We start from the raw sequence: 26284 nt of genomic DNA on the forward strand, positions 1-26284 counted from the left end.
TTTTCACTCAAGGGCCACCAGATTCCTCTCTACATCATATGAATCTTCTTTAATAATAACAAGCTGGTAGCTGGCGGTGAGATTGTGATAGCTACCTTTTTCCTTTCTCCTTCTTTGTGCTTCCTCTTCATCTCCTTCTCTTCTTTTTTGCCTCCTTTTCTCTGCTCAATTTCTTTTCCTTTTCCTAGTCATTGTCCCCTTCTCCCTCTCCTCCTCTCCTGTTCAGTGTGATTTATATTGTCGATAGCCTGAACCCCACCTCAGAACTGTAATACAGTACAATTATAATTTGACATAAAATTCTGTTTCCCTTCAGAAGAGAGTAAGATTTGGAAGGGGAGATAGACATACAGGCAGCCATAGTTATATTGTTAATTATTTGAATTTCTGAGCTCAACATGCCCCAAATCTTCTGGGTGTTTTAACAGAATTCAGTGAACAAAATTATACAAATAAAGCAACAGGCCTAAATAAGTATCCAGCACAGGCGCGGCCAATATATTAGACAGATAAAACACCCTCAACAGTACAACAAAAAAGAAAAATCAAGTGTTCAGTCTTGGTTTGTGCTTTTGCTGTGCCCATCTCTTAGCTGGGAGGGCACCCAACCATGTTTCTCTGAGACCAGTGCCAATACTATTTTGGTAGTCAGCCACCAGGAAGCACTTGCTTGAGCATCCATTATCCTTCCAGCAGAAAACAAGTATTTTACCTCTACAACGCAAAGTCACCGCCAAAGCCAAGAGTGTTGGAAGTATTCTCCAAATGCAGCTCTCCCACTCGACTGTTTTACGTTGCTGCTGAGCTTATATTTGCCTTTTTTTATGGTTTTCCATTATTTTTTTTATATTTGTTGTTTATTATGTGCTTTTATTTATTTGATATAATTTTTTTTAGAAAAACAGATGAGTTGCATTGCTGTATGGGTACTATCACTGAACAGTGACAAGCATATAACAATGGGGGGGAAATGTACGGGTGTGTCTTAGTCAGGAGAAAAAAGTATAAGAGTCAGTATAACACATTGGTCAGTAAAAATCCAAACCCATCTCTTGCCTTCCCTTTCTTAGTCACCATGATTTCTGAGTACCTGTTAGTGAGTCTGTCTGAAAAGGTATATAAGCAACATGATTGAGAAAAAGTATCCAAATTGCAAACTGCTGGTCATTTTTATCTTGTTCCATGCAAATAAGTCATTCAGGCAGTATATCCCATATTCTACAGTACCCTACAGTACGAATTACCCAAAGTGAGGCTGCGTGGGCTAAGGCACATGACTGCCAGAATAAGCTTGACAACAATTTGGAGAGCAAGTCTTTTCAGAGAATTTTGGTAAAAGTGGGGCCTTTTTTCATTAATTTTTATGGTTACTCTAATATGTGCTTAAGCCACTGGAAAAGTAGCATTCATCACAAGGAGTGACACATGTATATAAGATTGTTTTTTGGTATTGGTACACTGGGCACCCATTATCAAACTTGCACAGAGGTGAATGATTAAATCTGTTTCACTGATTATGGTTTGATCTTAGGGGAAGAAAAACATATTTTGTCATTTTTTTTAAAGAACAAGGATGCAGAATAAAGAATATGGAGATTTAATAAAGTTACAAGGAGCTTGATTTTCAGAAATACTGAGCTCCCACAACTCCGTTGCCGCTAATGGGAGATGTCAGTGCTCAGTACCACTGAAAATCCGTTTCTAAAGGTAGATTTTTTTAATCCACTCTGTTGCTATAGTAAAAAATCATGTGTAGTTTGTTTTTTCTACAGTTATTTTTATATTAAAACTAAATGTACAGAAATATCAGACACGGACATTCATTTAATTAAGGCTACGTCTATACTTCAAACGCTGCAACAGTGCAACTGTGCTCCTGTAGTGCTTCAATATAGACACTGACTACAGCAACAGAAGGGCTTTCCCATCACTGTAGGTAATCCACCTCCCAAGAGGCAGTAGCTAGGTTGATGGAAGGATTCTGTCATCCTAGTGCCATCTACACCAGGAGTCAGGTTGTCTTACCTATGTCGCTTGGGTGGGATTTTCACACACCTGAGATCTAGCTAAGCCAATATAACTTTTCAGAGTAGACCAGTCCTGAGGAGGAAAGAGAATTCATACTGCGATTATAATATTTGAGAATATTGACGTTCTTCTGCCGAACGTACCTTAGGCCCTGATTCTGCGGATTTATATATGTGTTTAGCTTTATGTCCTCAAGGAGTCCCAATGACTTTAATGTGATTATTAACAGTGTGCGAAGTTAAGTATGTGAATAAGATCACAGCCTTAATTTGTAACAACTGTTGCTTATCAACTAAGTATCAAAGATTTTATAACTGTTACTTCTTGTCCTTTACATGTTCTTGGTGTTACAGTAAAATGAGTGGTATTTAACATTTCCAATTAAAGTCACTTATTTTGGATAACTGATCTATTATGACTCAATAAAAATAAGTAAAATTATTCTAAGCACTATGTTTCCCCAAACCAATATCCTCCATTTTTTTATAAGTTTGAAGAAACGGTGATAAAATAACTTGCTCAAATTACAGAATCAGTTAAGGGTTGCCACATCAATGGATATTTTTATGCTTTGTATATTTTTAAAGCAAAAGTAAACATGCCATTTCAGCTGTTCTAGGTCTCACTTCAGGCAATGTGTTGGAATTCCACAGAAGAGCAATTTTACATTTGTTCATTCATAGCACAAAATGAACACATTTATTCTTACACTTATGGATGATAAAATTATTACCTCTATGCAAAATACCTCTATATCCAGCCTTTGGTATCAGCAAATAAGTTACTGTTTAAATAGGATTCATTATGTTCTGCCAAAAATTTTCTAACCCCATACATGATCAGAACATCCTGGGGGAAATCCTGGCCCCATTAGAGGCAATGGGAGTTTAATAATTTGTCACTGTATATTAAAGACATAACAATCAATCCAGCAAGGTACTTGGATCCGTTTGACCCTGAGCCAGCAAAATGTTTGCTCGGTCAAGTCTATATTGACCAAGCAAAAGACAATTTTTGTAAATTTTTCAAAAGTGATGTAAATTCTAAGCAGGAAGTTATAGTAAATGAATTGACATCTAGAGCAACTGACAATAAATAAAATCAATTTACAGAAATGTAATCATTACAATAAGATTGCTAATTCCTGGGAATATAGCTACTTTATTTTTAAAATATGATTCATGTTTTTAGTCAAATAATACTTTCTAACATAACTGTATTTTGAAAGAGCAGCCTTTCCACCTGGATATTTTTTTACCTACTATTGTTACAAGGAATAGTTAAGATTACTGTAACTGAAATATTAGAGAAAGTAATTTTTCTTAATTCTTTCAATTTGTGTATTTTGTGCATTTGACAACATTTTTGGATAGTTAGTCACTCTCCTCTCTTCTGTAGCCAGTCAGTTTCTTGTCTTGTTTGTACAGATTTTTCTTACTGTAACCTGGGGATGAAAAACATTTAGAAATTGGGAATTGATAGGTGTAGAACCCGAAACTGTTTTATCTCATGTTTTGAACTGGAAAAGATTTTAAGAAGAGTGTCGTTTTTAACTTGTGCAAAGTTAAACTTTTAACAGTGCAAAGTCCTATAGACTGGATAAGTTTTTAAACCTTGCCTTCAATACTTGTAAACTGCCTTATCTGTAAATATTTACTAGTTACTAAATTTGATTAATCCTTTTTTGGGTATTTTTTATTGAAATGAATTTTAAATAGTTTTTTTTCAAAGGAATCTCTTAACTCCAAAGGTTTCTTCTATGAGTTTTATTGGCATTTCTATTTCACTGTACTTTTTAACCAAAATACATATTTATTATAAAAAAACAAAATCAAACAGGCAGTCAGGAAATGTGATGTCCCAAAATAAATTGGTTTATGTCACCTTATGTAAGAAGGTGTTATGAATGTAATAAAGCTAAAGTTATCTTGGACAATTACTTGGTAAATCACCTTAGTCAATACAATATGGTATCAGTGTAACCAGATATGTCATCCTACTGGAAGACTGTATCCTATATTTACAAGATAGATGATCTCAATCTGATAAACCCTTTCTATCTCTATGATCCTGAAGCAAGATCCCTATCAGTGGTGGGAATTTGCTTATAGTATTGTATATGAAATTTATCAACTAGTGCTATCTAGAAACCCAGTACTGCAATTAAAAAGAAATCTTCGTTGTTTTCTACAAAGAGAGCAGTTTCTCCGCTCCCTGACTCATGGGGAAAGATATGCTTTTTGGCTGGCACTCTGGCTGGTCATAGCATTCTGTTCTGCAAGAAACTCGTCAGTGGCTCTACAGCTAGGATAATCATAAGCTAATCTATTGTGTATATGTACATACAGAACATATATATCCCGTTAATGGGGTGTGAGGGAGTGAATTGCTCAGGTTACCAAGGATGAATGGAAACTTCTTGTAAAAGAGTAAGTAATGTCTTTCAAAGCAGAGGTGAGATGATGAGTATACTGACAAGGGGAGGAGTTAATATAGGAAATATTGAAGTACTTAAATCAGATGAGGGGGAAGCAACCAGAGAATAAAAAGGTGGTCAGTTGCTGATGCTTGTATGCTTAGGACGCAATGACAGCACTTTCAGATATAACTATAGAATGGACCCAAAAGAATCAAACGGAATAAAATTTCATTGGCTATAATATTTAATACTGGTGCCATGTTAATGTGTTTAACAAGACTGATGATTTCCCACATCTTACCAGCAGACTATAACCCTGTTTTTTATAATTGCTATCTACATTGTTATGTGTTGTAGGATGGTTAGATAAACAGGAAGACCACTGAGGCAATGGAAAACAAAACAAAAATAATCAAACATGTTTATCACTGGAACAATAAATTGGCTCCAATGGCAGACACCAAATGAATTATGCAATATATAACTTAATTTTCTGGGGCACAGATGTTTCATTTTTCCTGTATGAAGATGACTGAGCCTTGAATGACAGTTGCAGGCAGTCTTTGATTTCTCTGTGGCTCACATGCTTGAGTATGACTTGCATTTTAGTAGCTTTTTACATGCTGTTGCTTTATTGCACATAGAAAATTGACACTATATTGGGCTGCTCATGGCCAAGCCAAGAGTAATTCTATAATTTTGATATGCTTTGTGTTTAAATGAGGGAGAAGGAAAGTTGCCGGTATTTAAATTCTGCAGCATTATTAAATTAGCGAAAGATGATGATGTAAGAAACCCTCTCAATTTATAGTTGGAAACAGTAGATTTATTGTCTGAGATCTGTTTTAATGATTAATGCTATACAGCTTTAATGTGATGGTTATGTAAATGAGGGGTGAATTGTGGTGCATTGCTGAGCAGTCATTTAACACTTCAGTTCTTTGAACATTTGTCCATGCAGATCCCAGTGTGTGTGAGAGAACCTGGAGTCTTTTAACCATCATTGTCTGGTGGGGCTGTGCATGTACCCTGTACATCCTCGCATCCCTTACAGCTAGGGTATAAAAGGCAGAACAGCCCCGCTGCCACTCCTTTCCTTCTCACTGCCATGGGACTGCTCCTGGGCGGGAGTAAGCATGAGATTTCTGAGACACATTTCCACTCTGCTGCTAAAATAACCTGGTTTGTCTCCCCCACAACCCTCCTTTAATTCCTTAATTCCAAGGGTTCTAATGAAGGCATTCCAGGACAAGACTCAGGTGATATTGATAGCTGCAGCCTGGGCATGTCAGTTCTGGTATTCCTATCTAATGCATCAGCTGATCAGTCCCCCTCTTCCTCTTTTTGAACCTACTGGACATCATCTGACAGAGCCAAGGCCTGATGCTGCCCCCAGACTCAGTCCATGCATTTAACAGCATAGACTCTTGCTGACTTTATTTTATGAATAGATCCCATTCATCATCTCTGCAAGAGGTCTTCCCTTTGTAGTCTATTCAGAATCATGTTCAACTCTTGGCTTCTTCTATTTTGGGCTACCTATTGTCATTATAGAATGTGTGGCTTTTGGTTAGCTTGGTTGGAGTCCATTTAGCCCCTGTATCAGCATACTATCCACCTGTTGACGATCATCCAATTTTTTCCCCATCCCACTGTTTCTAAATTTTCTAAAAACATGATTAATGTGTTTCTACCAATGAGGGAGCCATTCCCTATCTGGGACTTGAATGGGATACTTGCTGTTTTGAAAGACTCTCCTTCTCAGCCTATGTATCCCCCTCCTGATAAAATGGTCATCTGAGTCCCCATCCTCTTGGCTTGTAGAGGGGACAAAAATCAAGCTTTAATGGTTGAACAGCCGAATACAATATTTCACAAGGACCAAGTAACTCTCACAGCTCATCTGAAATTTCTACCAAAAATTGCTTGATTTTCCTATAAACCAATTTATTCACCTACTGGTATTTTTTCCTAAATACTCATTACGCTGTTGAAGAATCCATGCTCCACACACTAGATATTCTTAGGGCTATGTCTTTTTTCCTTTTACCTTTCCAGGATAAAGCCTTTCTGCAATCATCTCAGCTTTTCATGGTCTTTTATAAATCTAAGTCTGTTACCTCAAAAAGTGTGTCCAAATGGGTTATAAACTGCATTAAAATGTCCTGCTCTTTGAATAAACTATCCATTCCCTCTCAGGTTAGTTCACATTCAATGTGAGTAACTTGTTTAAGAGAGTCCCTATTCTTGAAATCTGTAGAACAACTACCAGGAGTTCAGACCATTGGCTCAGTTTTTAGATCAGATGCACAACTTAGCAGGGCTGTTCTACAGTCATTTAGATAGGGACTCCAGTCACCCATGTCCTTGTGGGTTAACTTCTAGCTACTCTCAGTGGGCAAATGCTTAGAGAGGTTACTTACTTTACAGTAACTGGGGTTATTCAAGATGCTTTTGTCCCTATGGCTCTCTCAACTCGTCCTCCTTCCCAGTGTTATGGAGTCCTTACCTGGATTTGTTAGTGAAGAAGTTGAGGCAATTGGGGGCTGCTCTACCTTTTATACCCTCACTTTACGGGCTCAAGAGTTGTCAGACACATAGATAAACATCATTTATTGGAGAAAAGTCAACATGGTTTTTGTAAAGGGAAATCATGCCTCAGGAATCTACTAGAATTCTTTAAGGGGGTCAACAAGCATGTGGAGAAGGGGGATCCAGTGGATATACTGTACCTTAGGGGCAAGGAGAGCATGCTGGGAAAGGCAGACCTGGGGGAGCTGCAGCCTTCATGGGACCCTCCAGGAGCCCTCTCCAGCCCTAGCTACCAGCTGCCAAGGACAGGGACTAGCTCCTCTTTCAGCAGCTGATGTAGCTGCTCCAGCATAAACTCCAAGTCTGGTCCAGCAGTTAGGACGGGATGGCCTGGGGCCAGTTACAGCTGGTCCATCTGCGCTGCCAGCGGAGGTGCAAATCTCTGCTCAAGGAGGAGGAGGCACACCCATGTGAGTTCGCGTACTAAAAGTAGAGTGTAGCGGGAGGGGCTGGCTGCCCGAGTACGAGCCCATCTGAGACACTGGGTATGCAGCTGCTCCAAGATCAGCCGCACCCTGAGGTGCGTTCATCAAAGCTGCTGTAGGGTTCTGCTGGCAGACCTGGAGTCTACAGACTCCGCAAGGCTCTGGGCTCCATCTTGACTGCCATGGGGCAGAAAACCTTAGACAAGATCCGTCACTAAAAGCCTCTTAAGCAAAATAAGCTGTCATGGGATGAGAGGGAAGGTCCTCTCATGGATTGATAACGGTTAAAAGATAGGAAACACAGGGTAGGAATAAATGGTCCATTTTCAGAATGGAGAAAGATAAATAGTGGGAGAATAACATGAGGGGGAAAGGAGTTCAGGAGAGCTGGCTGTATTTTAAAGAATCCTTATTGAGGTTACAGGGACAAACCATCCCGATGTGTAGAAAATAGTAAATATGGCAGGCGACCAGCTTGGCTTAACAGTGAAATCCTTGCTGATCTTAAACACAAAAAAGAAGCTTACAAGAAATGGAAGATTGGACAAATGACCAGGGAAGAGTATAAAAATATTGCTCGGGCATGCAGGAGTGAAATCAGGAAGGGCAAATCACACCTGGAGGTGCAGCTAGCAAGAGATGTTAAGAGTAACAAGAAGGGTTTCTTCAGGTAAGTTAGCAACAAGAAGAAAGTCAAGGAAAGTGTGGGCCCCTTACTGAATGAGGGAGGCAACCTAGTGACAGAGGATGTGGAAAAAGCTAATGTACTCAATGCTTTTTTTGCCTCTATCTTCACGAACAAGGTCAGCTCCCAGACTGCTGCACTGGGCAGCACAGCATGGGGAGGAGGTGACCAGCCCTCTGTGGAGAAAGAAGTGTTTTGGGACTATTTAGTAAAGCTAGACGAGCACAAGTCCATGGGGCCGGATGCGCTGCATCTGAGAGTGCTAAAGGAGTTGGCGGATGTGTCTGCAGAGCCATTGACCATTATCTTTGAAAACTCATGGCGATCGGGGGAAGTCCCGGACGACTGGAAAAAGGCTAATGTAGTGCCCATCTTTAAAAAAGGGAAGCAGGAGGATCCTGGGAACTACAGGCCAGTCAGCCTCACCTCAGTCCCTGGAAAAATCATGGAGCAGGTCCTCAAGGAATCAATTCTGAAGCACTTAGAGGAGAGGAAAGTGATCAGGAACAGTCAGCATGGATTCACCAAGGGCAAGTCATGCCTGACTAATCTAATTGGCTTCTATGATGAGATAACTGGCTCTGTGGATGAGGGGAAAGTGGTAGACATGTTGTTCCTTGACTTTAGCAAAGCTTTTGACACGGTCTCCCACAGTATTCTTGCCAGCAAGTTAAAGAAATATGGACTATAAGGTGGATAGAAAGTTGGCTAGATTGTTGGGCTCAACGGGTAGTGATCAATGGCTCCATGTCTGGTTGGCAGCCGGTATCAAGTGGAGTGCTGCAAGGGTGGATTCTGGGGCCTGTTTTGTTCAATATCTTCATAAATGATCTGGAGGATGGTGTGGATTGCTCGGCAGCAGTTCTGCAGAAAAGGACCTAGGGGTTACAGTGAACGAGAAGCTGGATACGAGTCAACAGTATACCCTTGTTGCCAAGAAGGACAATGGCATTTTGGGATGTATAAGTAGGGGCTTTGCCAGCAGATCGAGGGACGTGATCGTTCCCCTCTATTTGACAATGGTGAGGACTCATCTGGAGTACTGTGTCCAGTTTTGGGCCCCACACTAGAAAAAGGATGTGGAAAAATTGGAAAGAGTCCAGCGGAGGGTAACAAAAATGATTAGGGGACTGGAACACATGACTTATGAGGAGAGGCTGAGGGAACTGGGATTGTTTAGTTTGCGGAAGAGACGGTTGAGGGGGGATTTGATAGGTGCTTTCAACTACCTGAAAGGGGGTTCCAAAGAGGATGGATCTCAACTGTTCTCAGTGGTAGCAGATGACAGAACAAGGAGTAATGGTCTCAAGTTACAATGGGGGAGGTTTAGGTTGGATATTAGGAAAAACTTTTTCACTAGGAAGGTGGTGAAACACTGGAATGTGTTACCTAGGGAGGTGGTGGAATCTTCTTCCTTAGAAGTTTTTAAGGTCAGGCTTGACAAAGCCCTGGCTGGGATGATTTAGTTGGGGATTGGTCCAGCTTTGAGCAGGGGGTTGGACTAGATGACCTCCTCAGGTCCCTTCCAACCCTGATATTCTGTGATTCTGTGGTGTCCCCAAGGTGTCTGTACTGGAACCAGTCTTATTCAGCATATTCATAAATGATCTGGAAAAAAGGGGTAAACAGTGAGATGGCAAAAATTTGCAGATGATAGAAAACTACTCAAGATAGTTAAGTCCCAAGCATACAGTGAAGAGCTACAGAAGGATCTCACAAAACTGGGTGACTGGGCAACAAATTGTCAGATGAAATTAAATGTTGATAAATGCAAAGTAATGGACACTAGAAAACATAATCCTAACTATACATATAAAATGATGGGATCTAAATTAGCTGTTACCACTCCAGAAAGAGATCTTCGAGTCATGGATAATTCTCTGAAAACATTCTCTCAATGTGCAGCAGCAGTCAAAAAAATGAACAGAATGTTGGGAATCATCAAGAAAGGGATAGATAAGACAGAAAATATCATACTGTCTCTATATAAACCCATAGTAGGCTCACACCTTGAATACTGCATGCAGATGTGGTCGCCCCATCTCAAAAAAGATATATAGGAATTGGAAAGGGTTCAAAAAAGGGCAACAAAAATGATTAGGGATATGGAATGTCTTCTGTATGAAGAGAGATTAATAAGACTGGGACTTTTTCAGCTTGGAAAAGAGGTGACTAAGGGGGAATATGATAGAGGTGTATAAAAGCATGACTGCTGTGAAGAAAGTAAATAAGGAAGTGTTATTTACTCTTTCTCTTAACACGTGAGCTAGGGGTCACCAAATGAAATTAATAGGCAGCAGGTTTAAAACAAACAAAAGAAAGTATTTTTTCACACACTGCACAGTCAGCATGTGGAACTCCTTGCCAGAGGATGTTGTGAAGGCCAAGACTATACTAGGGTTCAAAAAAGAACTAGATAAGTTCCTGGAGGGTAGGTCCATCAATGGCTATTAGCCAGGATGGGCAGGGATGGTATCCCTAGCCTCAGTTTGCCAGAAGCTGGGACTGGATGACAGGGGATGGATCACTTGATGATTACCTGTTCTGTTCATTCCCTCTGAAGCACCTGGCATTGGCTGCTGTCAGAAGACTCAGTACAACAATGGATAAAGCAGTAATCCCTGCCTTTTTATGTCAATATTAAATTGACATAAAAGATTGATTAGATTGGTTGTATTCTGATCCACATTTTCATTTTCAGTGCGCTCTAGATTTAGGGACAGTAGAAGGGTGAGTGAGGCAGTTGTTTATCCCAGGATCACACATGAGTTGGATGTTTCTTCTAAAATGGTCAGCAGTGAAATAACTAATAATGTTGATGTTAAATAGTTTTTCTTTTACAGAGTTCACAGCCCATTGAGATAAATAGGGCAGTTCACACCTCTCTTAGAGCTGTTTGAAGCCATCTGCAGATCCAGGATTATGATCAATTCATAGTTTTTATGGTTATTTAAACTTGATCATATTCTTTTAAGTTGATCAGATTTTAAGTTAAAACCGATAGGACCCGATTCTGCCCCCATTAGGTTGGTTGAGTAGTACGGTGCTTGTTGAACAGTTCTACTGAAATAAATGGAACTGTTGAAAGAGTTTACTCAAAGTGAGCAAACGTGGCAGAAACTAGCCCATACAGAGAGTGCACTGGAATGACCTTTGTGATTCTGATTCAATGAGCTATTTTCTAGACCAAAATGGAATTATCCACTGCCTTGAAGGCTGAGCGTTACATAGTGTCTTGTAAGTAATAAATAAATGAAAGCTTGTTTTTATAAGCTCATAAAAAGGTGAGAGAACTTGAATTTTTTTTATATTAAATACTGTTGCTGAGCAAACAATGTACATAGCTATTAGAGACTTTCAGAAATAAGTGATTTTACACTGTCGGAATGCCAGCTATTGATGTGGTAGTTGAGCTTTTAAAATGAAAAGAATGAATCCTTTTGAAGGTTTTTCTGAATGCTGTTGACACTTGCTCTTGGAAATGCTTGGAAAGAGCATACAGTAATTTAATTCATTACTGTCCTTAAAGATAATATTTGTGGTTAAAGCACTGCCTCACTGGGTGTTCAGATTGCTACACTAGAGATGTTTATTTTGAAGTTGTTGGGAAGTTTGCATCTTTTTTATTAGATTTATACAGAAGTATTACGAGGTAGAAAAGCAAGATAGGACAAATATCTGTGTGAAAGAAAGAAGTACATCTAAAAATTAGTCAGGTGGTATATAGCTGAATATACCAATAAAGGTGCCCTTAGATACAGGTGGACACTTCCCACTGTAATCAGTGAGATTACAGAACTTGAATCGCTATTTTTAGAGTCCTGCGGCCTTGTTTAGCCTCTTGTACGTGACTGTCCGCAACAGTGCTATGTTAGGTCTCTTAAATTCTGTCCCAAATATGCTATTGCTTTAAAATACTGGGATTTATACTTCTTTGTAATTAGATACAGTGATTGTCCTAAAAAAGTTCAAGCACCTTGTCTTCACCTGTCAGGCACTGCATTCAGCTCCAGCTTACATCTCTGTTTTCCCTTCTTTCTACTTCCGCTCCCTTTTCTTGTCCCAAGCGTGTCTCCTGCCTCCCTGTTTTGTATCCCCCTCTCACAATGTTCCTTGTGTTTGGAATATTCTCCCTGTTCCCATGTACCAGACAACCTTTCCCTCCTCCTTAAAATACATTTCTTCAAAAAAGTCTTTAAGAAATGACCGGTGCTGGACTTTTACGCCACCTCCAACTCATACCGGCATTTCATGCTCTGTATGTGTCTGAACTGTTACGTCTGTCTATATTAGAGTGTAATCTTGCAGGCAGAGACTGTCTTCTTCTACTTATGTTTGGAGCCAGAAATCTTGTTGGCTTGCAATGAATGACAATTATAATAGTAAAAATCTCTTTTATTACACTGAAGTTTTCTTTTAAGAGCCAAAAAGATTTTTTTTTCTCAAGTGAGATAAAACAACAGTTTCTTCAGTGCTTTAACTTGACCTCTTCCACCTGATACATCACTGGAGATGTCTGATTTGATCATTTAAATGTTCTGGTACTTATCTTGTTAAGAGACACTGTTTTCCATATGAAAATCCCTTTCTAAAAATAGTTTCATTTTAATGTAGGTTTAGCAGTGGGAACAGACTTTTCAGGCTTGATGCTAAAAAAAGATTTCTGTTTCAAAACTGGCATAAAGGATAAAAGTAATCACAAGCTCATATAACCTCTCCAAGTTCATCATGTCATTGGTACCTAAACACTTGGAACTATGTTTGTGCCAAGAGAAAATATATAGTCTAGTAAATAATGCATATTAGTAATTCAGAACATCTTGCACATGTCTTCTTCCCAGTATAACAGTTCATCAGCTCACGCCAAAAGAGAAAAGATTGCACCGCAAAACACATGTTGGTCTGTTTTCTATATTATCCAAAGGAGACCTCAAAAGGCAATTCTTGGCGCTCCTGTGAATATTAGAAGTAAGGGATACAGTTTAAAACAATTGCATTATTGCAACCCCTCTCCTAGCACAGACCCAAGCAAATAAATGGGCCTTACTGCATGCCCGCAGGAAAACAAATGGCGACTGTTTTGCACCAGCAGAAGGAGGAAATCCCAGAGTCTAAAAGCCTTCACTGATGATATCCTGTTACCAGGACACCTCCCCCAACCCCCACCTCCCCAAAAAGATGTTTGCATAAAATAGAGACCACTTTTATCCTCATCCTGTAGGGCTCTGATCCTAAAACTGCATCCAAGTGGACAGAGTCCCATGGAAATCAGTGGGGTTCCGTGCAGGGGCAAGAGTTTGCATGTGTAAAGCTAGTTGTCTAAGATAGCCAGCACCCAGTACATGTATATGAATTGTTTGATTGGACTGCTTTTCCTTAACTACTAATATTTCTGTAACCCTTTAACAGACTTACCAATTTTTGTAAAATGTATTACAGGCCTCACTCTAAACTAACAATACTGTCTGATACTTTAAATCTATATTTAATTTTTTTTTAAACTTCCTGGTGTCTCATTTCTTGAAAATTTTGAATGAAATTTTAAAAAGAGGAAAATTGCTATAAATGTTAAAATATGGTCAAAAACATAAAATTAGGAAATTCAGATGTAAATTTGAAACTTTTCTATTTACTTCCTTCACTTTGCCCAGCTATTGCAGCACTTCCAGGACAGAATGTAAAATGGCCAGATGTTTGGAGAATGCTATTATATTTAGACACCCCAGCAGAACTGAAGCACCTTCAACCTTAATCTTTTTTCAGTATTTTTAATTTTTTCATGATTCAGAGGCCAAAAATCTCACCTTTTGAGTAATCTGTGCTAAGTACTGTAAAATTGTTTTGTTTTACTTCTTAAAGTTTGCAAGCCAAGTATTTTTAGATAAAATGTATAATGGTAGTGATCCTAAAGCAGCAAATTGATAACATAATTCTTTTTCACGATCTTACATGCACAGTGGGTAAGAGGGAAGTACATACCTGTATGCACAAGTGAGATCCAAAATAGAACTAATAGGTCAAAAGTTTGGTCTTTCAGACTTAACTGTAGCCTTTTTAAATATTATTTCAATCTGGTATTTTTCTATATGAATGTTAAAAATTGCACAATAGACTGAAAACACACAGCCTAGAGGATCTTCTTCACCATATAGTAACAGTGCTTATGCTCTTTCTTTTTCCAGGGCTGATGAAATTGAGATGATCATGACGGACCTTGAACGAGCAAATCAGGTAGGATTTTAAAACAAGTTTTACTCATAAAATTTTAAAAACTTCCATTGATTTTGATATTTATTTTGTGGAATGTTCCTTTCTCTGGTGGTCTCGTGTCCTATCCATGTTTAGCAGTCCAAGCTTATTACTTTGTATGGCTGTGCGAGCCGCAAATATAGTGAGGGAAACTCTGTAATGGCTCTATTTCTGCTATATAGATATATATCTATATATATATATCCATTACCATATATATTACTATCCATTTATATATATAGAGAGAGAGAGTAATGGATAGTAATATATATGGTAATGGATGCTATTTACAAGCAAATTTACTTCTTTAGCTTTTTAAGCCCATTTTGTTTTTTAAATGCCTCAGTGTTTGCCACAACACGGGACATGCCCATAGATGGTGACTAGCTTAATCCAAGATGTACCTCTGTTGTTTTTCCAGTAGTGGTGTAGCTGTGTTGGTCCCAGGATATTCGAGACACAAAGTGGGGAAGATAATCTCTTTTAGTTGTACCAACTTCTGTTGTTTTTCTCACTGACAGAAGTTGGTCCAATAAAAGATATTACCTCATCCACCTTATCTCTCTATTGTTCTAGTTGACTACTTGTGGAATTCAAGCAGTTTATTCACAGCAATGAATCTGTAATACACCATATTAGGCAAATCAGCTCCTGTTAAAAATAATGAGCAACAACTGATCACCACACTCCAAACCTGATCAAATAGATGAAAGCCAATAGATAAACTCTCAGGCTTAAATTTTCAAAAAGTGACTAGTGATTTTGTGTGCCTCAGTGTTTGGGAGCTCAGCATGAGAGACATTAAAATGGGAATGTTTATTAGAAACTGCTAAACACTTGCCCTTTGAAAATCCACTTCCTTTAAGTCTCCCTCAGTCGGGGCCAGGGCCAGATTGGGGGTGTGGAGTAGAGCTGCAGGGAAGGGGGAGGGGCAGAGCTGTTGGCGGGGGGGCAGCTGCTTAGGTGATGCTCCCTCCCTGCCCCTCATTGGGGCTGGACCAGGCCCTCCCCCGATACTACCCTCCCCCCAGAATGTTCCTGTGTACCCCTCTAGGGGGACACTCGTCACAGTTTGAGTGACCGCTGCTGTATACAAAGAATGTATTTATATTTGAATTGTCCAAACTGAAATGTAGTTCAGAAAATGTATTCAAAGAACAGCAAAGTCTTGGTATTAAAAACATCATTAACAGAATTTTTCCCCTTAAAATAGTAAATATATTTTCATTTTCAAACACATATTTTTTATGTTTGAAAATTATTTCCTTTTTCTCTTAGCTGTCAAATCCTGAATTCAGAACCCTGTACTTTTCTTGCTTTATTTAATGACATACCTACAACTTTTACAGCCAAGTGAGAAATGCTGTTACCTTCTCTGTTGCAACTGATGATGTATTTCACTTTGTAGAAGTAACATAGATCCATGATCTCAGGTGTTGGAAGGGAATCTGCTCTTCATTTAACCTTTAGGATATTCAAAGAGTACATTCTCATTTGCTTAGGGCCAGGTTCACCCCTCCCACTGAAAAAAGTGCTCTGAAAACTCAGCAAGTTAAAACTTCTAGAGTTTTTGAAGCAGAATATAGTGTTGCCCTCTGATCTCAAGAAGCCAGTTGTGCAGTTGCTCTGTGATTCTTTCACTTCCTCCAACTTCTCAGTCCCAATACACTTTCTCTTCAGCCCTCCGATCAAATGAAACTTCAATTCTATTCATGCGGTGGGCATTCTCAGGGGTAGGGGGAGTGTGCTATTGGTTGTGCTCCCAGTGCCCTCATCAACTCCCAGAAGGGATTGTAGACCCTTTATAAATGCATTACACTGAAGTTAGTGATTTGTGTTTGGAAAATTTGGGAAAAGAAAAACTACTGGTAAGGCAAGAGCAGACTTCATACATTGAGGTCAGAGGAGTATGTTATACTTTAAAAAGAGGGCAGTGACCATAGAATTAGGATGTCTCTTCACAGCATTATTAGCTCCAGGTATAATTCAAGTTTTACCCAACTCCTGTGCACACACAAAAATCTCTAAACTCGAGTTAAATAGTGCTTTAAGTTTGAGCATCAAGGTGTGAGTTGAATCTCAAGTGCTACTGATGCTGGAGCTAGTAATGGAGTGAGTTTCCAGCAGCTTGAGCTTCCAACAACTCATCGGATGCTAATCCTCTCACTCTGTCCTGCTAATCAAATCATGTTATGTAGTTTGAATGTTTTATAGAGCAGACACTTTCACTGCACTCAAGCTAGGCTAGCTGGAGTGGGGTAACTCAAGTGTACTAACTTACGTTGCCTGTTGCAGTGAAGACAAGCCTTTTGAGCCTTTTTGACTGGAATAGGGCTTGCCAAGGATATTGTATAGAGACAGGGTTCTGCAGTTAGAGTATAAAGTTTTATAGGGGTAGTTTGATAAACAGTGAATGATACCACAGACCTGAAATGGAGGAACAATGCTGAAAAAGCCGAAAGATAGTGATAATGGAGAATGAAGCAAAGTATTAGAGTAGTGAGAGGGATAAACCAGTGTAAAAAAGACAAGATGGAGCAATAAGTAAAGTTGGCTGCTGTATCGAGGGTTCTGGTGGGGGGAACAACTTAATAGTTCATTAAAATGTAACTTTATTTTAACGCTTGGTTTAGAGTCAGAAGAATTCTATTGAGACCTGCTGCATTTGCCTTTGTAGTAAAACGCTACCATTTCTGTTGCAGGATAACAAAAGAACTGTCAGCTGACAATGTATCTCATTTTTTGCTTCTCTGTTAAACCTTAAGGCTCTATTTCTGAACACTTTAATTGGTGTCAATAGAGGAGCAGAATGGAAGTATATCTGAATACAGCAGAACTTTGCTGCTTTTCAGTTTGCTAATCCACAAACCCAGTGTTTCTCACCAAAAAAATCTAGATGTTTTACAGACATTTCCATAAGGATTTAATTAATAGAGCTGTAGTGAGGAATCTCATTTTATTGAGGTTTCATTTTACACCATCAGTGACTGCATATTTGCTGACATGCTGTGAAGTATGATAATTAATTAAAACAAATTGCCTTTACTTGGTAAATAAATGAATTTAGCATAGTTTGGGATTTGGGATATGAATTCTTATTGTTTGATTCACAGACTATGATGAATTTTTTTTCTATGAAATTTGTAAGGTTGTACTGTACTTTTCTGGATGTATAATAGTTAGTGTGTACACGCAACACAGGTGCATGTATGTTTTTTATAAATAAATATTTATTGTTGGCTCTGCTTGGTACATCAGCCAGCCAGTGGAAGGCCTCTCATCCTCTTTCTCCATCCCTCCATAAATGTATGTGGCAACAAGTCACAAATATTGGGTGATGACAAACTCTTGCAGATGAATTCTCCTTCTACTGCTGTTGTTTTCCCCAGCATCCTTGGGGTTGCCTGACAGTAGACCATGAGAATTGAGGCCTCTGTTGAAAACAATAATTCATTGTGGTGTAAGAGCAGAAATTCTCATGGAATGTTTAAGAAAAAGATGGTACTGGTATTGACTCCAAGCTGCTGCGGATGACCCTTGAGTTTATCCGCCTGTGGTTTCACATTACCAAAGTTTGCAGATCTATATGACCAAATATTGGGTATCCAAATTAAAAAAAACAAAATAAAAGTGTGTTGTGAACTGGTACAATTTAGTCTTCCTTGGTAAAGATGTTTTGAAAGTGTGTTCCCCCTGTAGAAATGAGAAAGGGACACCTAAATTAAGGAAGTGCCAGTTGATTGGCATTGACATAATATCAGTGTAATGCCTTGAAGAATCAAACATGATTAAAAAAAAAAAAAAGCTCAGATTGAGAAATGTCATGTTTACAGTGTTTCCTGTGAAGCAAGAGACAGGAGAATATAAGAGACTATTTTCCCTACAGAATGCATCCAGAAGACACCGGAAATATATAATTTAGATATTTTATTGTACAGTATGTTATGCTATGTTGTATCTTTGGAAGGTCAGCATGTTTTCATTGGCCTCCCTGTTTCTCCTCATGATGCTGACAGAGTTCCTGAATTCGTCCTTCACGCATTTGTGTGTTTTGTAGGGTAGAAATAATTGCAGATTATAGAAAGTTCTGTCATAATGGAACAAGAAAAGAGGAAATGTTCTTTTCAGAGTGTCGGGTGAATTACATAGCAGTTTGTTAAAGGATTTAGACTGCATTAGTGCTATGCGTTCAATGAATTGTGTTGTTGGATTTTAAGATCAGTAGAGGAAGAATTAATGATTAAAAATGGTTGAAACAAAAGAATACTAAAACGTAAAAACCACTGTGTCTGCTATAGCAAGTATAAGCAAAAACAAAATTTTTCTTTTCCTAGAAGCATAAGGAAAATGAAATTATTTTGGCAGAAACAGTTTTCTGTTTTTTTAATTGAGTATAATCTCCTTCTAGCTCTAACAGATCATGCTGGAAAATTGTCTTGATTTATATTTCCAACTAAGCACAATTGCTAGGAAATATGCATGTATCAGACCAATATATGGAGTGATATTTCTCCTTGTTCAGTTAACAACACTGACAACAGCATATATGCAAAGGATGGATATCGGACAAAAAAAAATTTGTTCCACAACTGATGGTAGCAACCACAATGATGACAACATGTTCCTGTTTTTATTCACCATGAAGATAGTATTGTTAACTCAGCACGATTCCTTCATCTGCACCAAGGCTGATGCAGCTAACATTAGAATATCTGGATTCTGTTTCTGACTCTTCAACTCACTGTGGCTAGATCCGCAGCTAACGTAAATCATTTACACCAGGGTGCCCAACCTACAGCCCATCATGGCCCATCAGAGCATTTCGTAAGGCCTGCGGCCTCCTTCAACACAGTATAGAAACGGCTAATTCATTAGTGTTTTATCATCGTGTTTACATAATTTTAGTTTACATGAGTGTGTAAATAGACAATACTACACATAGAAACAACCTATCTAAATACATACAAAACAAGCTGAACTTAAAAGGTAAATCAGTACAGGAGACTTTAAATCTTATTAAAATATGTAGAATGTGGCCCACACGAGATTGTGCCTAGGTTTATCTGGCCCTCCCATGTAATAAAGTTGGGTACCACTGGTTTACACCATCTGATGAGGTCTGGTGGTATTTGCACCAGTCATTTGATCCTGTGCCTCAATTTCACCATCTGTAAAAGAGAAATGATGAAAGTCACCTTTGTAAAGTGCAGCATGTAAATTGTAAAGAGAAGGGACATAATGCTGAAGACTAAATTCTGACTCTTAAAAACTTATAAAGTGTTAAATTATAGCTGTGAAACGTGGACGTTCAGACATTCAGGAATAAGAAATGACAGGGTTGTCTGTACTTATAGTTCTGCAGTGGAGAAGTCCTCCCATCGACATGGTGCTGTCTACACCAGGGATTAGGTCAGTATAACTACATTGCTAAGGGGTATAGAAAATCCTGAGCAACATAGTTCTGCCAACATAAATTTGTAGTGTAAACCAGGGCTACAGTACTTCAAATTATAATGTTATAGAAGAATTCTGAAAATATCTAACCAACAGAAAATTATTGGTCAGCAAACACTAGTCAGAGATCTTATGAAAAGAAAGACTGGATTTTCAGGGCACATTTTAAGGCGCTCAGTGGGCAGTGCATGTTTTCATTCACTGCAAAGGAAAATTACTGACAGAAGAACACAAGGCAGAGAAAGATGATATTGGATGGACAGTGTGGTATCCTGGGTGGATCAAAAAGACTATTTATCCACAACGGGATTAGCAGAAGATTGTAGAGAATGCGCTACCATAGATGCAAACCTCCAGTAACAGAGAATCCACAGAAGAAGAAAAGTGTGTGTTGAGATTGTTGCATGGAAAGTGCTATCTAATTGCAAAGTATGTTTAATATTATTTTCATAGATGTCTAGGAGTCTCCTGTAAAAGCTTGGCTTCCAACTGGAAGCACATTTACCTGGCAGTGTTTCAGTGAGAAAAGGAAAATTGAATAGCCTGAAGACGACTGAAGACAACCCAAGCTCTTCTGTTTGATGTTGTTTATATAATTCTCCAATGCTGCAAAAATAGGTGCCAAAGCCCTGGAGAGTTTTTCATGTCACTGATTTTCTGATAACTCTCTCTCCTTTTCTGTGAAACTTGATGCAGACTAAGGCTTCAAAATGGTTGAAAAGTTAGGGGGGAAAATGAAGCATATTCCACTCATATGCCTTAGTCAACTAGATGCTCGAAAAGAACATGGCTGCTGTGGGATGGTTTACAAACAGAGGGCCCTATACTGCAGACCCTAGCAGGCCATAACTAGATCTATTAGTTTCAACAGAGCTACTCCTGGTAATATGCATTACACTTTAGTGTTTGTAGTAGTGTTTGCTACGTGTTGTATGTATATAAGAAAGGACAATTTAACTGATAGAACTCTGAGGGGAAACATCTTTAAATAAAGTATCCCATTTTTCCAATCATATCTCTGGTCTTTGATCAAATTAACATTATACTCCGTTCATGATCTTTATCCTGTCATGAAGCGCTACAAAAATAAGTTATACTAAGTACATTGCACACATTTTTTAAAAAATGAAATGCACATGGCAAATGATCATGACCTATTAATTGGCTTCACTACTAAGCAGTATGGTATTTACATATTATAGTAAAGGAAATGAGAGAATTCTGTGCTAAAATATTAGCTACATGGAACAGATAAGATTCATGACTGAAGTATCCAAAAATACAGTTTCATTGGATGCATGAAGAATGAGGATGGTCTTTCTCAATGTTAGCAGTGTGACGGACTTCCACTGGTCATTTCTGATGGTGTGGGCAGTCTTTTATTTAAGATATTTATGAAAGAAGCCAGGCACTTTAGCACGAATAGGCACAGCTATCTGTTACTATAGATTAAATTAGTATAGGCAGAGCTGTTAGTGATATCTATACTGACTTAACTGACACTTCTCATTAAAAGATGCCATGTTTTGAACTTTGCCAAACACTTAACAGTTTGGACAGAAGTTTCCCAGGCTGGGTATTTGGCTCAGGCTGATTTTTTTCTCCTAACTTTCAGCAAAAACTGCACAGCCATTTCTGAGAATGAGATATGGGAAAATGTTTTTCCCATGTTAAAATTCTTGTAACTGTTTTGGTAAGAAGCTCTAGTGCCTCCATACTTCGGAGCTGGGACCTGAAACTTGGCAAAGGCAGGTGTCCTTTGTATCAAGGATGTGCAATCTGTTGTTCCTGTGGCAACAAAATTTCCAAGTTTGGTCTGTTTAAGCCTCTGAGAAATCTCAGTTTGTACATCCTCAGTTGAGACTTGTTATAGTTTGGCAACTAAATTCTCTGATTCTGTCAATACTGAGTACTCTCCAACTTGGGGATGCAGGCTGAGCAGGACTTTCCTTGCAATTTCTGCTTCTGGTTGATATAGGCTGCTTTGGTGCTGGGCACCGGAACTGATAGCAGAGAGACTCTCCTTTGCTCTCGATGTTCCCCCTGCTGGCGTCGGGGAAGCATGGAGCAAACTGTGATTGGAGACTGGAAATGGAAGCTAGCAACGAAGGGAGGGAAAGACTGGGTTGGATGGACAAGGAAACAGGGACTGGGAGTCAAGGTGGGTAGAAGACTGGGACATATTCCCCTTTTCCACAGGACAAGTGCCTTATTCAGAGGACAGGATTGTGTTCTATGGAGAAATCAGGGTTGTGTAATGAAGGAGGCCATTGACTGCAGGACCCATGCTTCGTTTGTGGCAGAAGTTGGAAGGTTTATAGTGAATGAGGCAGGGGACTGCAGGAAGAGAAAGGTAGTTAAGACAGTTGAATGCTCCCCTAGAGAACTGGATTTTATCCAGACCTCTACCAGAGGAGAAGTGTGGTGGTGGGCAAATCATTTAAGCCAAACTTGTCATAGATGGCCACTAATTGTGTGTTCCTCATTTCCTGGTGTCCACCTTGAGACCCTCAAGTCTAATTTGCGGAAGTGTTGAGTACTCATCGCTGCAGCTGAAGTCAGTGGGAACTGTCCTATGAACCTACAATGCGCAATAGCAGGGGTGGCCAATGTACATTGCCAAAGAGCCACAGTAATACATCAGCAGCCCCATCAGCCCCTCCCCTTGCTCCCAGCACCTCCTGCCCCCCGGCAGCCCCACTGATCAGTGCCTCCCTCTCCCTCCCTGCACCCCCCCCCCCGATCAGCTGTTTCGTGGCGTCCAGGAGTCTCGGGGGTGGTGGGGGAGGAGCGAGGGCACTGCAGGCTTAGGGGAGGGGGCAGGAAGGGGTGGAGTGGGGGCAGGGGCAGGGGTTGAGCAGTGAGCAGACCCTGGCTTATTGGAAAGTTGGCACCTGTAGCTCCAGCCCTGGAATTGGTGCCTGTACAAGGAGCCGCATATTAACTTCTGAAAAGCTGCATGTGGCTCCGGAGCCACAGGTTCGCCACCCCTGTGCTATGGAATGTAAAGTAAACTGAAGAATCAGGTTCTAGTTGTCCAAAATTGAGCACCAAAAATTAGTGAATAATTTTTACTTTAATTTCTGTGTGCCTCAGTTGTCCATGTATAAAATTGGGATAATACCTATTCCTCTTTCAGGGGATGAGTGAAAATACATTACTTTTGTGAAGCATTCAGATATTATAGTGACAAAAGCCATAGAAAAACCTATGAGGAAATGAATAACTATTCAGAGCAGACTTTGAATACTGAGCAGTAAATAAGTAACAGGGCTAGTCATTAAACAACAAGGATAAAATAAAATATTGAATAATTGCTTAGTTGTTGAGCACCATGCCTTCTGTGCACTGATTCAGGCATGAGTCCTTTGGGGGGGGGGGGGAAGCGCGTGATCATGCAACTGAAGATTGTATCATAATGCGTATGCACAAGGGGAGGTCATCTAAGATTGCACAGGAAGCCTTATTGTGGCATTTCCAACTTTTGAGTGTTTGATTTTGCAACCTTAACGTTCTTTTTCCACAGTTTTTTTGTATGGTAAGTTTATTATTTATATTGCAGGAGCACCCAGAAGTTTACTAAGTGCTTTTCAAATGCTGAGGCATCCACAGTCATTACCTTGAAGAGCATATAGTCTTAAAAACAAAAAACGTATTTTTCCATATTTTCCAATCAGAGTTGTCTGAAGTTTGTTGATTTCTTTCATAGCAATGCATAGTATGAAATCTTGTTTAATATTTATTATTCACAAGATTACAACAGATGTGCTAAATTGGCTAGGGAAACTATGTGGGAAGGAAGGGCAGCTGACAGCTTACAGTATATGCAGATGTAATATCTATTAGAAATATCCTCTGTGGTTTATTTGCATGCAGAGTGAATAGATTCTCAAAACAATGCTGTTATGAATGGAAGCCATCAGCAGAATTGCTTAAGGGTGCAAAACCCATTACTTATACAACACTAGATGTAGTAACAACACAGTGTAGTAACTTGTTCTGTTTTGCAGTAGCTATTTAGCAATTATTAGATAAATATTTTCTCTCAAAAACAATGAGGAGTCCAGTGGCACCTTAAAGACAAGCAGATTTATTTAGGCATAAGCTTTCATGAGTAAAAAATCCCACTTCTTCAGATGCATGGAGTGAAAATTACAGATACAGCCATAGATATATTGGCACATGAAGAGAAGGGAGTTACCTTACAAGTGGAGAACCAGTGTTGAGAAGGCCAGTTCAGTCAGGGTGGATGTGGGCCACCGCAATAATTGATGAGGAGGTGTCAATACCAAAAGAGGGAAACTTTTATTATTTATTTAATTTCTTTTTATTTATTTATTCTTCTCTATGTAAAAATGGACACAAATCAGACATCAGGAATGGTAACATACAAAAGCCCGTAGGAGAACACTTCAATCTCCCTGGACATTCAATAACAGATTTAAAAGTAGACATCCTTCGACAAAAAAAAATTTCAAAAACAGACTTCAAAGAGAAACTGCAGAGCTACAATTTATTTGCAAACTTGACGCTATTAATTTGGGCTTGAATAGTGACTGGGAGTGGCTGGTTCACTACAAAAGCAATTTTCCCTCTCTTGGTATTGACACCACCTCATCAATTATTGGGAGTGGCCCACATCCACCCTGACTGAATTGGCCTTGTCAACATTGATTCTCCACTTGTAAGGTAACTCCCTTCTCTTCATGTGCCAATATATCTATGGCTGTATCTGTAATTTTCACTCCATGCATCTGAAGAAGTGGGTTTTTTTACTCATGAAAGCTTATGCCTAAATAAATCTGCTTGTCTTTAAGGTGCCACTGGACTCCTCATTGTTTTTGTGGATACAGACTAACATGGCTACCCCTCTGATATTTTCTCACATTCATCTAATGTAAATGAGAGAAAATAAATTATCCCAATAAGACTTGCTAATCCAGTTTTCCCTCCCAACTTTATCCACCTATGGAAACCAGTTTAGTTTCCCTTTAGTGAGGAATAGTATTACCAGAAAAAGACTGCTTCAGGCATCTTTTCATGCATCACACATACGGTACGCTGATTAAGTGTCTCGTACTAGTTATTAGAACTTGTACAATTCCACATTTGTTCTCAACAACTATTGTGAAACCTATGCAAAATCATCAAAATGTTGCAAGAAAGTATCACAAATTACATATTTAATTCCTGATAGTATGCTGAATGAGATCTGAATTAAAACACATTTGCTGCTCAGTGTCACTTATAATTTGAAAGTCAGACAATGATCAGACAAAAAATACAGGTGACTCCAAGAAAATGGATATAGGCTTTGTTTTTGTTAGTTTGTGGACCTTGCAGGAAGGATTTATTGATGAGGGGAGGGAGTATGTTTCACAGAAATAGGAGGATCGTTCCAGGTGTAAAGGGATGTGTAGAAGAAAGCATGAAGGTGAGAGTGGGAGAAGAAAATAAAGGGAGCACATCATTGGCATAGTAAAGGGGACAAGTTGGATCACAAAGACAAGATTTGCAGTGTAGATAGGGGCAGCACTGCACAGTCTTTAGAGTGATTGTTAGTATCATGTGCTTCATCTGGAGGCAGGACTGAACCAGCTCAGGGATTCAGAAAAAGGAGCAATATGGTCTGAGCAGTGGGCATAAAAGATGATTGTAGTTGATTTGTACTGGAAGAGGAGTGATATTTTAATTGGTGGGACCGGATGGAGCAGGTAATAATTAGGGTGGATAAGAATAATTTTTACTTCTAATAAGCCAAAAGCGGGGTGTGCTGTAAAAAATAATTAGATTTTTGTGCTGTTTTTCTTAATTGGAACTTGAGAACAGGTGGTAGAAAGCACTTTTTCTCCCACATGCTCTCTGAAGTCACCTGTGATCCACCAATTGCCACCCAAACTCCTGTATGAACATTCTTTCCCCTGAAACCTATGGGTTTTTTAATCTTTTTAATTATTATTTATATTGCAGTAGTTCCTGGGAGCCCCAATCATGGTTAGGACCCCGTTGTGCACTGTACAAACAGAACAAAAAGAACAAAAAGTCCCCGCCCCACAAAAGCTTATCAGATATTGCTGAAATTGTCAGTAGCTGGTATCTGATCTATACAAAGTTGTTGGCTTTGGAGGGGTTAAACATTGTTTCATAAATAGAACATCTGAAATGGACAAAACTTCACAATTCACTTTTTGGCAAATAATTGCTGAGGAAAGATAACCCAAAGCATTTGTATATTTTAGGGAGAATAGCCAGAATGTCTTTTAATTCAGTGTTTCCCGTGAGAATTATTCCCATGAGGAATCCTGCAATAAAATCTGCTTGGTGGAGAAGAATAGAAAGAAATTGAATAAAAAGTCTCCATTTCCACTTGTATTTATTCAGTCTGGGAAATTCAGTGGGCCACAGCATTAGTATCAGCAGGGGATTCCTTGC

General features: G+C 39.1%; 1 protein-coding gene across 3 annotated transcripts in view; it reads left to right on the forward strand.

Annotated features, from left to right (window-relative positions):
• The window catches only part of CUX1 (cut like homeobox 1), a 398353-nt gene that overhangs the window by 235843 nt on the left and 136226 nt on the right, over positions 1–26284 (forward strand). For all 3 annotated transcript variants that reach the window (XM_077836870.1, XM_077836868.1, XM_077836869.1), the window contains exon 9: positions 14332–14380. In XM_077836870.1, the coding sequence (XP_077692996.1) occupies positions 14332–14380 (49 nt within the window). The remainder of the gene's footprint in view (positions 1–14331; positions 14381–26284) is intronic.

The sequence above is a fragment of the Eretmochelys imbricata genome, chromosome 17, assembly GCF_965152235.1.
Source record: "Eretmochelys imbricata isolate rEreImb1 chromosome 17, rEreImb1.hap1, whole genome shotgun sequence".
NCBI classification, from domain to species: Eukaryota; Metazoa; Chordata; order Testudines; family Cheloniidae; genus Eretmochelys; species Eretmochelys imbricata.